General features: G+C 43.6%; 1 protein-coding gene across 3 annotated transcripts in view; it reads left to right on the forward strand.

Annotated features, from left to right (window-relative positions):
- The window catches only part of asic1b (acid-sensing (proton-gated) ion channel 1b), a 382,118-nt gene that overhangs the window by 274,242 nt on the left and 89,475 nt on the right, over window positions 1–18,401 (forward strand). Inside the window, exon 1 of one of the 3 annotated variants that reach the window (XM_055869823.1) lies at window positions 6,351–7,615. The exons of 1 other annotated variant lie outside the window; for it this stretch is intronic. In XM_055869823.1, the coding sequence (XP_055725798.1) occupies window positions 6,947–7,615 (669 nt within the window). In that variant the 5' untranslated portion in view covers window positions 6,351–6,946. Of the gene's footprint in view, window positions 1–6,350; window positions 7,616–18,401 lie in introns of those variants that run through there. One more of the 3 variants, XM_055869820.1, reaches the window with a different exon arrangement.

The raw sequence follows: 18,401 nt of genomic DNA on the forward strand, positions 1-18,401 counted from the left end.
GGCGAGTAGTATACTCGGGAGCGGTGGGCGATGTGCCCGTCTACGGAACCTGACCAGAAGACCGCTCCGTCTGCCCCTTCTGCGGCGCCGTTCGTTTGGGTCGCTTGCTGGGATCTGATCCATTGTCCTGGGTTGTGGACCAAACAGAGGATCCGCTTCGGGAAAGTCGTATTCCTGGTCGTAATGTTGGTAATTGACGTTGCTGTCACGTTCGTCGTTTGGATGAAAAGAGGAGGACCAAGGCGCAGCGTGATAAGAATACATTCTTCTATTTATTTAACGAAACGAAGAACACTTAAACAAACTATGCAAAACAACAAACGGACGTGAAGCTAATATTAAAGAAGTGCATACACGGGCAACTTACATATAGACAATAACCCACGAAATACCCAACGGAATATAGCTGCCTAAATATGGTTCCCAATCAGAGACAACGATAAACAGCTGCCTCTAATTGAGAACCAATCTAGGCAACCATAGACATACGAACACCTAGACTAGTAAACACCCCATAAACATACAAAACCCCTAGACAAGACAAAACACATACATCCCCCATGTCACACCCTGAACTAACCAAAATAATAAAGAAAACTAAGATAACTAAGGTCAAGGCGTGACAGTTGCTCTTATATCCAATAGTTCTTCTCGGATGTTATGTAATAAGATTTAAGATTTTCTGGGGTAACAATGTAAGAAATAGCACATTAAAAAAACTAAATACTGCATAGTTTCCTAAGAACTCGAAGCGAGGCGGCCATGTCGAACGGCGCCGGATGTCAGATGATACCGAAGGATTCTGTAGCTTTAACTTATTTGACATATAAAAACACGAGGAGATGTGAAAACAAGTTCTAATTCTTCAATCTCCTCTACCTCCATTCCACCCAACTGATACAACAGTTTTCCCCTTTATTGTTCATGTTGGGTCTCAAGCCTACCATGTTCATGTTGGGTCTCAAGCCTACCATGTTCATGTTGGGTCTCAAGCCTACCAAGATTTAATCACACTGACGACTAAGCCTGTTAGTTCATGCTGTTCAGAATTTAATCCCATCCTGAGCAGCAGTGGTAGTGATGGATGGTTTCTCAGTATTTTGGTATCAATGTAATCACCACTTTTAATCATAATTTAAATCTAGTGTGTGACATGTATAATCTATGTTGTGAAATATTTGTGCAGACATTTCACCCTATTTGTGTGTGTGCATGTTTCTGTGTGTGTTTGTGTGTGCATGTGTGTGTCGGACTGATATTCATTTTCTATGTAATGGGCTTCATGCATCTTGTCTTGGATGGCCTGTATCCATGGCAACGACAGGTCTGTCATAGCCGTCAGGAGAGGCTCCAAGATGGACTTGAAAAGAAACGCTAAAACCTTCAGCTCTCTGTTATCCTCGTAGAGCCCTGGCAGAAGTCTGTTGGAGAGAGATTGTTTTATGTTACCCTCTCCTTAGACATATGTTGTGTTCAGTATGGAGAAACCTTTTTAGTTTTTATTTTATCGACACGTCATCACCATACCTTTTTTCTGCTATTTCATCAATATTTTGCTGTTGCAAAACATTTTCATAGAGATAGCCAGACATTCAAAATAATCAACTTGTTGGTTAATGGCAGTGTTTCACCTTATTTGACCTTTTTTGAAGTAAATTGGTGAAACACACTAATTGTGCACTGCTATATGCTGCCATCTGCTGGGTCAAATTGTACCTGACGATGAAGCGGTCACCCGATAGGTATTTATACGTTTTGGATATTAATATGTTTCTTTGAGTGTGTTCTGTGGTTCACTGATTACCCTAATACTTTCACATTTTTTAACAATATTTTCATAACTGCCTGGCTCACGACTTCTCAGGTCATTGGCATATTTATGTTCATACTGTTTTACTTAGTGTCAGAGTAGAGAACGCTGGTGTCAGAGTAGAGAACGCTGGTGTCAGAGTAGAGAACGCTGGTGTCAGAGTAGAGAACGCTGGTGTCAGAGTAGAGAACGCTGGTGTAAAATTAGATAACAATGGTACAACGGCCGAGGGAATAATGACCTTAGTCATAGTGTGGAATCTTTGACTATATTTCAACCTTGGTTGAAATGTCTCTGAAATATGTCAGTGCTCGGGGTTCATGGAGAAACTGTTTTGTTCAGTCATGTCACTTATCAGTCATTCCAAGCCACAGTCACACGGCCAGTCACTCTGACCAGCTGGAACTTAACAAATATTGACCCAGTCTGCTGCATTTCACACTGTCAGCCCTGCCCTGGCTGGTAGCCTGCTAGTACACTGTTTCTGTCTTCTTCATGGGGGGATCCTCATTAGCTGCTACAAAATAAAAAAACAAACCTTAATGACTGTAAAGTAACGTTTTATGACGCTCGGTGGCAGGTAATGTGTTACCGTAAAAACCTTAACTACTGTGAAGTAGGAAATTTATCACATCCTGAATGCGCTATAAGCTTGAAGTAGAAAGTGTGTACAGCACCCTTAATAATCTATAACATAGTAAGTGTACACCCAGAAAGTGTGTACACTGAGTGATGTAATATCTTTCAGTAGAAAGTGTGTACACTGAGTGATGTAATATCTTACAGTAGAAAGTGTGTACCAACCACACCCTCTATAATCTATAATCTTTCATTTTAAAGTAGAATGTTTCCCCAGCATAATCTAAACATTTAAAGATGAAAGTGCGTGTCAATCTATAATCTTAAAGTCTACAGTTTCCTTGCTCTGATTACTGAGTAATTCTTTAAATTATCCCTTCCTCTGGCTCCTGTGTAATTCTGTAAATTATCCCCTGACAGTCTAATGGTTCCTGATCAATACCGTTGGATAACTTTCCTGCTGCTTCCTTTTCATACTGGAACAAACAGCATAAACCCAGAATATATCAGACACTACATATTTATATGTGGACACCCCTATAAATTTGTGCATTCGGCTATTTCAGCCACACCCGTTGCTGACAGGTGTATAAAATTGAGCACACAGCCGCACAATCTCCACAGACGAACATTCGCAGTAGAATGGCCCGTACTGAAGAGCTCAGTGACTTTCAACGTGGCACCGTCATAGGACAACAAGTCAGTTCCTCAACAACTTTCTGCCCCGCTAGAGCTGCTCCGGTCAACTGTAAATGCTGTTATTGTGAAGTGGAACCGTCTAGGAACAACAATGGCTCAGCCGCAAAGTTTTAGGTTACACAAGCTCACAGAAAAGGACCGCCAAGTGCTGAAGCGCGTAGCACGTAAAAATTGTTTGTCCTCAGTTGCAACACTCACTACAGGTTCCAACACTCACTACCGGTTCCAATACTCACTACCGGTTCCAACACTCACTACCGGTTCCAAACTGCCTCTGAAAGCAACTTCTGCACAATAACTGATAGTCGGGAGCTTCATGAAATGGGTTTCCACATACTTTTACTGCATGCTGCATTCACGGTAAATGCTGCATACATACTGTATATATGTCGGCTCAATCGGAAATGACCTTTACATTTTTATTGTGCAATCTGTAACGCTTCAGCAATCCAGATGAACTTGAATCCTCAAATCTATTTTAACACACGTTTGCCAACCTCATATTCAGTGTCTCAAAGTAGCAGAAAGGGATCCAATTTAAACAATCTGACAGAATGGCTTAATTGTGTTTGATTTCTGTTCATCAGCTTTTCTCCCAGACGGCTTGCAGGCAGCTAGGAGTTAAAGCTCAGACACACCTGTAGGATTGTCAAACGTGTGCCTGCCGACAGTACTTAGCACCTCTGAACAGTGTCGACAGTCAATCTCGTGTTCACACAGCAAAGACCTTGGAAGTCGTCAGCCTCTCAGCCATGTTAAAATACTCCAAACCAGAAGGTGGCAGCAGCGTTGTTTGGCAATGCATGTCCATGTGTGTTACTTTATGGTCTAGTCAGTGTTAGCTAGCTAGCTGCAGTAATGGGGCTATTGTTGTTCATCTCTTGTTGATACTAGCTGATGGCCACAGATAAATCACTAGCTAGCAAGATGACAAAGAAACAATTTCATTCGCTCTCCATAATCGCATACAGCCCATAGATCCATTTTTAGCTAGCTGGATAAAACTAGCAAATAAAGCGAATAAATATACATTGTTTGTATGTGTGCTATTTTGTAGTTTTTCAATTTTGCCCCAAATAGCAATTGTTTAAGAGATATATCAGTGAAGACAACCTCTTCTAGGGCAATAGGGGAACCATATTTATCTCTATACCTAGCCATGGGACAGAATAATCATGTCTAAACCAATTAAGGAAGGGGCGAAATGCTAGAGCCAGGAAATAAGTTCCCTCTTTGTAAATGTATACATTTTATCCAGGGGATGTTTACCTTGCCATATACACTGACTGAACAAAACATTAAGGACCTCTGTGAAATGTCTTTTCCATAACCAAACATAGTATTTCAGCTGTTTGAAGCTAGTGCACAACATCAAAAACGGAAAAGACGCAAAAACAAAACTTAAGACCGGGAAGCATAGAAATAGTGCAGTTAGCACTATCAGTGTCTTTAAACGAGGTATGGTAGTAGGTGCCAGGCGCACCGCTTTGTGTCAAGAACTGCAATGCTGCGGGGGGTTTTCACGCTAAATAGTTTCCCGTGTGCATCAAGAATGGTCCACCACCCAAAGGACATCAAGCCAACTTGACACAACTGTGTGAAGCATTGGAGTCAACATGGGCCAGCATCCCTGTGGAACGTTTTCGACACCTCGTAGAGTCCATTCCACGACGAATTGAAGCTGCTCTGAGGGCAAAAGAGGGAGGTGTGCAACTCAGTATTAAGAAGGTGTGCCTAATGTTTGATATGCTCAGTGTACGTGTTTAAACCTCACTATGAATGTTATCCCAATAGGCAGAAGAGGGAGCCATGGGATTGGCATTGAACTACAGAAATTCAGACGTGGCAATATATTCATTCTGACAATAGATATTCTTCTGGTTAAAGCAACTGGGATGTTATTACATTTACTAAAGGTTGGATTGATTTGAGTTGAGTTGATTTCACCTTTGAGGGACACAATTGCTGCTTATCTGAAAACTGACAATATGACTACATTCACTACATGACCAAAAGTATGTGGACACCTGCTCATCGAACATCTCATTCCAAAATCATGGGCATTAATATGGAGTTGGTCCCCCCTTTGCTGCTATAACAGCCTCCACTCTTCTGGGAAGGCTTTCCACTGATGTTGGAACATTGCTGCGAGGACTTGCTTACATTCAGCCACAAGAGCATTAGTGAGGTCGGGCTCTGATGTTGGGCAATTAGGCCTGGCTTGCAGTCAACATTCCAATTCATCCCAAAGGTGTACGATGGAGTTGAGGTCAGGGCTTTGTGCAGGCCAGTCATGTTCTTCCATACCGATCTCGACAAACCTCGTGCTTTGTGCACAGGGGCATTTTCATGCTGAAACAGGAAAGGGCCTTGCCCAAACAGTTGCCACCAAGTTGGAAGCACAGAATTGTATAGAATGCCATTGTATGCTGCAGGGTTAAGATTTCCCTTCACTGGAACTAAGGGGCCTAGCCCAAACCATGAAAAACAGCCCCAGATCATTATTCGTTCTCCACCAAACTTTACAGTTGGCACTATGCATTCGGGCGGGTAGCGTTCTCCTGGCATCTGCCAAACCCAGATTCATCTGTCGGACTGCCAGACGTTCAAGCTTGATTCGTCACTTGAGAGAATGCGTTTCCACTACTCCAGAGTCCAATGGTGGCGAGCTTTACACCACTCCAGCCGAGGCTTGGCATTGCGCATGGTGATCTTAGGCTTGTGTGCGGCTGCTCGGCCATGGAAACCCATTTCATGAACCTCCTGACTAACTGTTATTGTGCTGACATTGCTTCCAAAGGCAGTTTGGAACTCGGTAGTGAGTGTTACAACCGAGGACAGATGATTTTTACACTCTACGCGCTTCACCACTTCATCAAAAGTCTTAGGCAACATTTCTATTGGATTTTTTGTTGGAATTCTTTTGGAATTGTTTGGAACTTTATTGGGAATTCTTTTAGAATTGTTGGAACTTTATTGGGATTTTTTTTAGAATTTTTGGAACTTTATTGAGAATTATTTTGGAATTGTTGGAACTTTATTGGGAATTCTTTTAGAATTGTTGGAACTTTGTTGGGAATCCTTTTGGAATTGTTGGAACTTTATTGGGAATTATTTTGGAAATGTTGGAACTTTATTGTGAATTCTATTCCAATCCAATAGTACTAGGATTCTGATCCCTCTCTCTCTCTCTCTCCCTCTCTCTCTCTTTCTCTGTGTGTTATGCGTCAAACAGCAGTGCTTCCTGTAAGTGCATGGTGTAACTCTGCCTTGACACAGCGACCTGTGGCTGGGCTCCCAGGGAGTATTCTGTGTCGTTCCCCTCATAGAACCATCACTGATCTCCTCCTCTCTGAACTCTATGGATGTGCAACTGCACTATAAAGGGAAGGACTAACCCTGGGCAGGGCATCTTAACATCCCTGACACTCCCGGATCACTGACCACAGATGTGGGATGAGAGAAGAGATGATGAGAGAGAATGAGAGAAGATAAGAACTTCAGTTAATCTGATCGTTACCATTTGTTGTGTTCTTCTTTCCTTCAAGAAAACAGAAACTTCTTATCTTGTTTGGGGACAGCGATTTCATGAGTTGTTGATTGAGCCTGTTGTGATTCGGTGTTCCTTTCTTCTTCTGACTATGTGTCATCAACAGTCAGACCCATCACAGCACCAGTTTACCTGATTCAGTTGGACGTGACTTTGGGCTCTTGTTTGGACTTCCAGTACGGCTCAGCTCTCTTCTTCTCTTTACATTTTCCCGACATTTTTTGAATCGTCACACTTGGTCTGCTTCTATTTGTCTATGCCTGATTACAGACCAGTTTCTTCCAGACCAACCCAGCCAAGCCGCCACCATGCCCGTCCGCATCATGTGCAGCATCTCCTTCTCGGCCGACGACGAGCCCAGAGGACTGGGAAAAGACGGCTTCGACGACCGCTACCGCAAGGGGATCAAATCCGGTGATGGCGGCGGTCGGGGGGATTACCGGGAGGACGGGTGTGATGAATTGGACGTGTATGATGAAGATGAAGAAGACGCCCGCGAGTTAGACAGCCTAGCTGCGTTCTTCGACGGCTGCTCGCTCCACGGCGCCAACCACATATTCGCAGAAGACAAGAAGTTCAGCGTGAGTCAGGGCCTCTGGGCCATCGTCTTCCTGCTAGCTCTCTCTGCTTTCCTCCTCCAGGTGTTCGACCGTGTCATCTACTACCTGTCCTACGATCACGTCACAATGCTGGACGAGAGAAACGCCCCGAACTTGACCTTCCCGGCCGTCACCTTCTGTAACTACAACTACTTCCGCCGCTCCCAGATCAGTTATAGTGACCTGCTGTTCATGGGCCAGCTGCTGGGGTATGAAGACAACATGGCCCCTGGGATCCCCCTGGCCCCTGAGCCCGACCGCCAGGGATCCAGGTTCAGCCTCGATGAGTTCCACAACCGCACCAGACACCGTATAGAAGATATGCTGCTGGAGTGCAACTTCAGAGGGAAAGAGTGTGGCCCGGAGGCCTTCAGAGAGGTACAGTAGCCAGTTAGTGATTATTAGTATTGCCGCTGGTGATATAAGTGATAATAGAATAACCTCAGAGGGAAAGAGTGTGGTCCCGAAGCCTTTCAAGACTGCTACTACTACTAGCTACTGATGTAATCTAGCTGTCTCCGAGCATTTTTTACACATTTCATGGGGTTGACAGTGTACTGATGTAATCTAGCTGTCTCCGAGCATTTCTTACACAGTTCATGGGGTTGACAGTGTACTGATGTAATCTAGCTGTCTCCTTTATTACACATTTCATGGGGTTGACAGTGTACTGATGTAATCTAGCTGTCTCCTTTCTTACATATTTCATGGGGTTGACAGTGTACTGATGTAATCTAGCTGTCTCCTTTCTTACACATTTCATGGGGTTGACAGTGTACTGATGTAATCTAGCTGTTCTCCTTTCTTACACATTACAGTGCTTACACTTTTCCCTTAATATTCCAACACTGGGAATGCATTGCAATTGAAAGGACTTGTAGTGTAGCATAGTCAGTGAAAGGAAATAGCTAGACATGTATTGATATTTGGAATTTTGACTGCACTTTGCCATTGTCCCCTTGACTGTTACCTCTAGATAAAACATGGCTTGCATGCTGAATGGCAGGCTGTTATTTGTGGACAATGCTCTGCCACATCAGCATATTGATTTCACAATAACCTTTGCACAGTATATCGCTCTGACTGCGAATGACTGAATTTCATCAGTATCATGTTTATGCATCAGGCAATAATGACAGTGTTCTGTTTTTACCCGCCTGACAGGATATCTTTATTTGAAATCCCTCGATATCACCTGTTGACAGTTTTGACAGCATTTCTTGGAGTCGCTTTCAAGATTCCCTGAAATCACATCTGCAGCACATCTCAATCCATGACCAGTCTCGTCCTTCCTAACACCCTAACCCTGACCCTAACACTAACCCTGACCCTAACCCTGACCCTAACACTAACACTGACCCTAACACTAACCCTGACACTAACACTGACCCTAACACTAACCCTGACCCTAACCCTGACCCTAACACTAACCCTGACCCTAACCCTGACCCTAACACTAACCCTGACCCTAACCCTGACCCTAACACTAACACTGACCCTAAACCTGACCCTAACACTAACCCTGACCCTAACCCTGACCCTAACTCTGACCCTAACACTAACCCTGACCCTAACTCTGACCCTAACACTAACCCTGACCCTAACCCTGACCCTAACCCTAACCCTGACCCTAACACTAACCCTGACCCTAACACTAACCCTGACCCTAACCCTGACCCTAACTCTGACCCTAACACTAACCCTAACCCTGACCCTAACTCTGACCCTAACACTAACCCTGACCCTAACTCTGACCCTAACACTAACCCTGACCCTAACACTAACCCTGACCCTAACCCTGACCCTAACCCTGACCCTAACACTAACCCTAACCCATCCACCTCCTAGAGGCATAGATAATAGGGATATATTTATCACATTGTCTATATAATATAGAATGTAGACATAGATTATAAATGACTGGGTCCTGTTATCCTTTAAAAAAATACTAATAATCATCTGTACTTTCATACCAACAACCTCAACCCTTATCACAGACATTAGAGAACAAACAGAAGGCCACGCACCTCCGCCAGCACAGCCTCGTTTTAACTGGAAAAATCGTTTTTAATGGGCAGTTAATGTACAATATCGGCAGCTGTTTTCTGAGAACCAAAGATAACCTGATAACTGCTTTGCTAAGAAATAACTATCCATTTTTTTTGCTGAAGGAGAACAGGAAGAATCATATTCACATTAAGTGTGTGAAATGGTAGAAAAGTCCAGGGCCAAGCACTCAAGTGGGTGGCTTGCGCCTTCGTCACGGTATCCATGGTGACCCATTTTTCCTCTCAGAGACACAAGGTAAAGTTGCATTGATTCCCTATATTCATGCAGTGTTGTATAGGACTCTATTTTAACAAACCAAAACATTTGGAACACATGCTCTTTCCATGACATAGACTGACATAGGATCCCTCATTGGTACCGCACGGCAAGCGGTACCGGAGCGCCAAGTCGAGGTCCAAAAGGCTTCTTAACAGCTTCTACCCCCAAGCCATAAGACTCCTGAACAGCTAATCAAAGTGCTACCCAGACGCCTCTTTTACACTGCTGCTACTCTCTGTTTATTATCTATGCATAGTCACTTTAACACTACCTATATGTCCCTATTATCTTGACTAACCGGTACATTGACTCTGTACCGACATCCCCTGTATATAGCCTCGCTTGTTATTTTACCGATGCTGTTTAATTATTTGTTTCTTTTATTTTCTATTTTTTACTAATCCATTTTTTATTTAACACTTATTTAAAAAAAATTAAAGCATTGTTGGTTAAGGGCTTGTAAGTTAGCATTTTACTGTAATACCTGTTGTATTCGGCGCATGTGACAAATACAATTTGATGTCACTTGTTAAATCCACTTCAATCAGTGTAGATGAAGGGGAGGAGACAGGCTAAAGAAGTATTTGTAAGCCTTGAGACAATCGAGAATTGCTGAACTGTAAAATGCTAGTGTGCTTGTTTTTACACGAAGAAATTGCAAAGTAACGTGCCTTTGACACTTGCGCCTACTTACAGCCAGCCGAAAATAGAGAGCGACATTTCCTGCATGAATCTGTGCAGCCTGCTATTAGCATTTTGAATAATTGACTCCGTTTTTTGTTTGTTACACACAATTGGATCAGAGCACTGTAGTACAAAACATATATTTATAAAGAGAGGAGTTTAAAGTAGGGTAGCAATGTTATTGGTGTTAAGGTATATCAACATATCCTGTCAGGGATATCTTCATAATACTACCCCTCCTCCGCTGAGTGGTTAGGTCCACTGGGACTAACAACACCTCCGGTGATGTATGTATCCCTCTGCTGCGTAGTTAGATCCACTGGGACATATAAAGCCACTGGAAATGGAAGATAAACACAAGCGTCAGTGAAATAAACACCAGGCTGGAGTTGGAGGTTAAAATCCCTAGTGGGAGAGAGACTTAGAAAACCCCAAAGATAATACATCATGTATTTATCCACACACACACACCTCTCCCCTGTCAGTGTACACAACCAATAGGGAGTATTTATCTGGAGTCATTTGGTCATTTGAACCAATAGAAGAGATGATGAGACAAAATCGTTCCACCCTTTATTATCATAAGCTCTGTGTTGGTGGAGAAGGAAAGTGTGTGTGTGTGTGTGTGTGTGTGTGTGTGTGTGTGTGTGTGTGTGTGTGTGTGTGTGTGTGTGTGTGTGTGTGTGTGTGTGTGTGTGTGTGTGTGTGTGTGTGTGTGTGTGTGTGTGTGTGTGTGTGTGTGTGTGTGTGTGTGTGTGTGTGTGTGTGTTTGTACTAGTGTGTGTACATATGTGCGTCCGTGTGCGTGTGTTGTTTTTTGCCCTAGCACTACACAGCTGATTCAAATAATCAAAGCGTAATGATTTGTTGATTATTTGAATTAGCTGTGGAGTGATAGAGCAACAACAACAGGGTCCACAGGCCTGAGTTTGGGAAGCACTGCTCTAAGCATTGCCCTGGGTCTGTATCAAGTTATCTTCACTCATTTCCCCTGCAGTAAATAGATAGGTGTCCTGTCCAGAGCAGAGCTATAGAAAGGTGCCTTCAACAGGGCTAGTTGGACACACACACACACACACACACACACACACACACACACACACACACACACACACACACACACACACACACACACACACACACACACACACACACACACACACACACACACACACACACACACACACACACACACACACAGACAGACAGACAGACAGAGGGCTCAGCTTACAGCATTCTGTCCCAGGGCAGCAGAATATGATCAGGCCTGGAGCACTGGATGGACCAGAAGGAAGGATGGGGAGGCAGCAGCTACATCCTGGCTCTATCCATTAGTCCCGGATCCCTTTACATCCCAACTCAGCATCACCGTCACCACATGAGCACCTTCTGCTGTCTCCTTGAGAACATAGAGCTGAACTTCTGCTGTCTCCTTGAGAAGATAGAGCTGAACTTCTGCTCTCTCCTCAAGAACATAGAGCTGAACTTCTGCTGTCTCCTCAAGAACATAGAGCTGAACTTCTGCTGTCTCCTCAAGAACATAGAGCTGAACTTCTGCTGTCTCCTTGAGAACATAGAGCTGAACTTCTGCTCTCTCCTCAAGAACATAGAGCTGAACTTCTGCTGTCTCCTCAAGAACATAGAGCTGAACTTCTGCTGTCTCCTTGAGAACATAGAGCTGAACTTCTGCTGTCTCCTTGAGAACATAGAGTTGAACTTCTGCTGTCTCCTTAAGAACATAGAGCTGAACTTCTGCTGTCTCCTCGAGAACATAGAGCTGGACTTCTGCTGTCTCCTTGAGAACATAGAGCTGGACTTCTGCTGTCTCCTCAAGAACATAGAGCTGAACTTCTGCTCTCTCCTCAAGAACATAGAGCTGAACTTCTGCTGTCTCCTCAAGAACATAGAGCTGAACTTCTGCTCTCTCCTCAAGAACATAGAGCTGAACTTCTGCTGTCTCCTCGAGAACATAGAGCTGAACTTCTGCTGTCTCCTTAAGAACATAGAGCTGAACTTCTGCTGTCTCCTTGAGAACATAGAACTGAACTTCTGCTGTCTCCTCGAGAACATAGAGCTGAACTTCTGCTGTCTCCTCGAGAACATAGAGCTGAACTTCTGCTGTCTCCTCAAGAACATAGAGCTGAACTTCTGCTGTCTCCTTGAGAACATAGAGCTGAACTTCTGCTGTCTCCTTGAGAACATAGAGTTGAACTTCTGCTGTCTCCTTAAGAACATAGAGCTGAACTTCTGCTGTCTCCTTGAGAACATAGAGCTGAACTTCTGCTGTCTCCTTGAGAACATAGAGCTGAACTTCTGCTGTCTCCTCGAGAACATAGAGCTGGACTTCTGCTGTCTCCTTGAGAACATAGAGCTGAACTTCTGCTGTCTCCTCAAGAACATAGAGCTGAACTTCTGCTGTCTCCTCGAGAACATAGAGCTGAACTTCTGCTGTCTCCTCAAGAACATAGAGCTGAACTTCTGCTGTCTCCTTGAGAACATAGAGCTGAACTTCTGCTGTCTCCTCGAGAACATAGAGCTGGACTTCTGCTGTCTCCTTGAGAACATAGAGCTGAACTTCTGCTGTCTCCTTGAGAACATAGAGCTGAACTTCTGCTGTCTCCTCGAGAACATAGAGCTGAACTTCTGCTGTCTCCTCGAGAACATAGAGCTGGACTTCTGCTGTCTCCTTGAGAACATAGAGCTGAACTTCTGCTGTCTCCTCAAGAACATAGAGCTGAACTTCTGCTGTCTCCTTGAGAACATAGAGCTGAACTTCTGCTGTCTCCTCGAGAACATAGAGCTGGACTTCTGCTGTCTCCTTGAGAACATAGAGCTGAACTTCTGCTCTCTCCTCAAGAACATAGAGCTGAACTTCTGCTGTCTCCTTGAGAACATAGAGCTGAACTGCGAAGTGGCCTCCTCTTGCTTTAGCCACCGATTCCTGTGATGCTGTTAGACCATGTTGGATGCTTGTGGAAAGGGTATGCAACGTGCAATCCCTCAACCGATGCAGACAGTATTTCCCCCCCTATGTTGTAGACAACACTACTCACAGTTTATGTAGAGATCTTTTACAGTGTGCCTGTAATGGTGTCCTAATCACCCTGACGATGGTAGATGGGAAGATTGGAATCGTGTCCTTCACTCTACTAGTGGTTATCTGTAATCTGTGTGTGTGTGTGTGTGCGCATGCGTGTTTGTGTATGTTTGTGTGTGTGTAGATTGCCTATTTGACCTTGACTCAACTAGTGGTTCTGTAACCTGAGTGCGGCTTGGCTCTGGGTAGTTGGATTAGAGCAGCCAGATACTGAAGCTGTGGCCCCAGGGGTCACCGAGTGGCTGACAACGACACAGACACATCAAATATTAAACAGAGTGAGAAACAGATGTCCTGCCCTCTGCTTTCCCTTTGCCTACTCAGTAGCCTCAATAGCACGGGATCCTTCAGTTCACCATGCAATGGACCATATTGATGGATTGATTGATTGATGGAAGGAAGGAAGGAAGGAAGGAAGGAAGGAAGGAAGGAAGGAAGGAAGGAAGGAAGGAAGGAAGGAAGGAAGGAAGGAAGGAAGGAAGGAAGGACAGGCAACTCAAACTGGCGACGACATATCAGCGGTGACAGATAATATACTGTTCTATATTGAAGTGTTCTCTCTACAAGCCACTATGTATCCCATGCAGGGTTGGGTAGGCTACGTTCTTAATGTAATCCCTTACAGTTACTAGTTACCTACTAGTTGTAATCAGTAACGAAACTTTTGGATTACACAAATTCAGTAACGTAATCTGATTACATTAGAAGAAGACAAAACAAGGAATATTACCGATTGATTGACATAAATCAATGTTAGAGTTTACATAGCTGGCCATTAGTGGATGATGTATTTTACTTTATGGCTTATGTAGGCTTTTAACTCATTACTTTCTACTTCAATATAGATCATTAAATGATTAGGCTTCATATTAAAAACCAAGTCTGTCAGATTTCCAGTCATTCCAATTAATTAAATACCCCTTGATCTTCAAGAACAGGACTTGGAAATATTGAAATATAGATAGATTAGTCTAATTGTTTTACACAAAAAATATCCAGAAAAAAAGGACTTATTGGCCTACTCTGTTGTTTATGTTGTTGTCATGGACGACTGATTGGGCTCACTGCTTCGAAACCCGGTTGAAAAGTAAACGCTGCTCTCATGGAATGGCGTGCTTTGAGCACTACCGAAAAGTGCAATTTGCATGACGTGAATAATGAATGTGCTGCATAGGCCTATAGGTTATAGACCTATTGTTTATGTTGCTGACACCATAGCATTAGGAATTACATTACTGACTGAATTGAATAGGATCTATATGGGTGCCATTTTGATATCACCATAGCTCTATCAAAAGTGTGCGAGTTTAAGCATATGTCCAATAGGTCTGAATCAGCACTAATTAGATTGAGCAATAGAAGCCCTACTCGTGGTCTTCTTTAAATAAACCTCTTTTTAACTGTATCTGTGGAGCACAATACTATGTAGGAGTTTAGAAGGGAGGAACTCCCTGAAACTCTTATTCCATAGAGACTCTGATCCACGCTATGTCTATGCAGCTGTTGCAAGAGAGCGTTTTTCATTGGCTGTCCACTGGTTGCAAAATGATTGCAATGATTGATAGGCAGTTTATACTTACTGAATTTAACCATTATTGGGTTAAAATATACATTTGTGAACAGCCATCCACAACAACCACAATAATTGAGAGTGCATCAGTTTTATTCACATCACTGAGAGAAGCATCAGTTTTATTCACATCACTGAGAGAAACAGCAGTGTGATTTACATCGCTGAGAGAAGCAGCAGTGTGATTCACATCACTGAGAGAAGCAGCAGTGTGATTCACATCACTGAGAGAAGCAACAGTGTGATTCACATCATTGAGAGAAGCAGCAGTGTGATTCACATCACTGAGAGAAGCAACAGTGTGATTCACATCACTGAGAGAAGCAACAGTGTGATTCACATCACTGAGAGAAGCAGCAGTGTGATTCACAACACTGAAAGAAGCAGCAGTGTGATTCACATCACTGAGAGAAGCAGCAGTGTGATTCACATCACTGAGAGAAGCAACAGTGTGATTCACATCACTGAGAGAAGCAGCAGTGTGATTCACATCACTGAGAGAGCAGCAGTGTGATTCACATCATTGAGAGAAGCAGCATTGTGATTCACATCACTGAGAGAGCAGCAGTGTGATTCACATCACTGAGAGAAGCAGCAGTGTGATTCACATCACTGAGAGAAGCAGCAGTGTGATTCACATCACTGAGAGAAGCAGCAGTGTGATTCACATCACTGAGAGAAGCAGCAGTGTGATTCATATCACTGAGAGAGCAGCAGTGTGATTCACATCACTGAGAGAAGCAGCAGTGTGATTCACATCACTGAGAGAGCAGCAGTGTGATTCACATCATTGAGAGAAGCAGCATTGTGATTCACATCACTGAGAGAGCAGCAGTGTGATTCACATCACTGAGAGAAGCAGCAGTGTGAATCACATCACTGAGAGAAGCAGCAGTGTGATTCACATCACTGAGAGAAGCAGCAGTGTGATTCACATCACTGAGAGAAGCAGCACTGTGATTCACATCACTGAGAGAAGCAGCAGTGTGATTCACAACACTGAGAGAAGCAGCAGTGTTATTCACATCACTGAGAGAGCAGCAGTGTGATTCACATCACTGAGAGAAGCAGCAGTGTGATTCACATCACTGAGAGAAGCAGCAGTGTGATTCACATCACTGATAGAAGCAGCAGTGTGATTCACATCACTGAGAGAAGCAGCAGTGTGATTCACATCACTGAGAGAAGCAGCAGTGTGATTCACATCACTGAGAGAAGCAGCAGTGTGATTCACATCATTGAGAGAGCAGCAGTGTGATTCACATCACTGAGAGAAGCAGCAGTGGGATTCACATTATTGAGAGAGCAGCAGTGTGATTCACATCACTGAGAGAAGCAGCAGTGTGATTCACATCACTGAGAGAGCAGCAGTGTGATTCACATCACTGAGAGAAGCAGCAGTGTGATTCACATAACTGAGAGAGCAGCAGTGTGATTCACATCATTGAGAGAAGCAGCATTGTGATTCACATCACCGAGAGAGCATCAGTGTGATTCACATCACTGAGAGAAGCAGCAGTGTGATTCACATCACTGAGAGAAGCAGCAGTGTGATTCACATCACTGAGAGAAGCAGCAGTGTGATTCACATCACTGAGAGAAGCAGCAGTGTGATTCACATCACTGAGAGAAGCAGCAGTGTGATTCACAACACTGAGAGAAGCAGCAGTGTTATTCACATCACTGAGAGAGCAGCAGTGTGATTCACATCACTGAGAGAAGCAGCAGTGTGATTCACATCACTGAGAGAAGCAGCAGTGTGATTCACATCACTGATAGAAGCAGCAGTGTGATTCACATCACTGAGAGAAGCAGCAGTGTGATTCACATCACTGAGAGAAGCAGCAGTGTGATTCACATCATTGAGAGAGCAGCAGTGTGATTCACATCACTGAGAGAAGCAGCAGTGTGATTCACATCACTGAGAGAAGCAGCAGTGTGATTCACATCACTGAGAGAGCAGCAGTGTGATTCACATCATTGAGAGAAGCTGCAGTGTGATTCACATCATTGAGAGAAGCTGCAGTGTGATTCATATCACTGAGAGAAGCAGCAGTGTGATTCACATTATTGAGAGAGCTGCAGTGTGATTCACATCACTGAGAGAAGCTGCAGTGTGATTCACATTATTGAGAGAGCTGCAGTGTGATTCACATCACTGAGAGAAGCTGCAGTGTGATTCACATTATTGAGAGAGCTGCAATGTGATTCACATCACTGAGAGAAGCAGCAGTGTGATTCACATCATTGAGAGAGCTGCAGTGTGATTCACATCACTGAGAGAAGCTGCAGTGTGATTCACATTATTGAGAGAGCTGCAGTGTGATTCACATCACTGAGAGAAGCAGCAGTGTGATTCACATCATTGAGAGAGCTGCAGTGTGATTCACATCACTGAGAGAAGCTGCAGTGTGATTCACATCATTGCTATGTAGCTTTCAATAAAAGACCTAAGCGATATCCGTATCGCCCATAGGCTATACCACTGGTTCCCAACTCCAGTCCTCCAGTACCCCCAACAGTGGTTCCCAACTCCAGTCCTCCAGTACCCCCAACAGAGTTTCCCAACACCAGTCCTCCAGTACCCCAACAGTGTTTCCCAACTCCAGTCCTCCAGTACCCCAACAGTGGTTCCCAACTCCAGTCCTCCAGTACCCCAACAGTGGTTCCCAACTCCAGTCCTCCAGTACCCCCAACAGTGTTTCCCAACTCCAGTCCTCCAGTACCCCAACAGTGTTTCCCAACTCCAGTCCTCCAGTACCCCCAACAGTGGTTCCCAACTCCAGTCCTCCAGTACCCTCAACAGTGGTTCCCAACTCCAGTCCTCCAGTACCCCAACAGTGGTTCCCAACTCTCCAATCAAATGCATTTTGTGTGTCATCATAGTAGTCTCTGACTTGGTGTCATACTCACTCAGGTGGAGCAAACTTACACTGGCACCTTTTTTCAAAGCTGAATTGAATGTCATTGAGAAAACAGAAAGTTGGCAAAATGTATTTTTTCACAAAACATGCTTTCTGAATATAATATTATTCCAAGAAGTAATCATAGCGTTTTTCAAAAGTATCTGTAATCTGATTACAATATTTTAGCTAGTAACATAGCAGATTACAGTTACAGTTTTTTGTAATCAGTTACATGTCATCCCCAACTCCCCAACCCTGAGTGGTGAAACTGAGCATTTCAGTTTGGATTCTATTGCTTCAATACAATACCTCCCAAACTCTAAATTTAAAGCCTAAAGTCAAAACTCTGAATTCTAAAGTCAAAACTCTAAAGTCTAAAGTCTACAGTCTGAACTCTAAATTCTAAACTCTAAAGTCTAAAGTCTGAACTCTAAACTCTAAATTCTAAAGTCTAAATTCTAAAGTCTAAAGTCTGAACTCTAAAGTCTTCGCAGACATCGGAGTCCTTGCGCTGTATTAAAATCATGGTTGTAATGACGTCAATTCAATCAGTTTTGAAATGACGTTAAATGTCAGTCA

This window comes from Salvelinus fontinalis, chromosome 18 (assembly GCF_029448725.1).
Source record: "Salvelinus fontinalis isolate EN_2023a chromosome 18, ASM2944872v1, whole genome shotgun sequence".
In the NCBI taxonomy this organism is placed as follows: Eukaryota; Metazoa; Chordata; class Actinopteri; order Salmoniformes; family Salmonidae; genus Salvelinus; species Salvelinus fontinalis.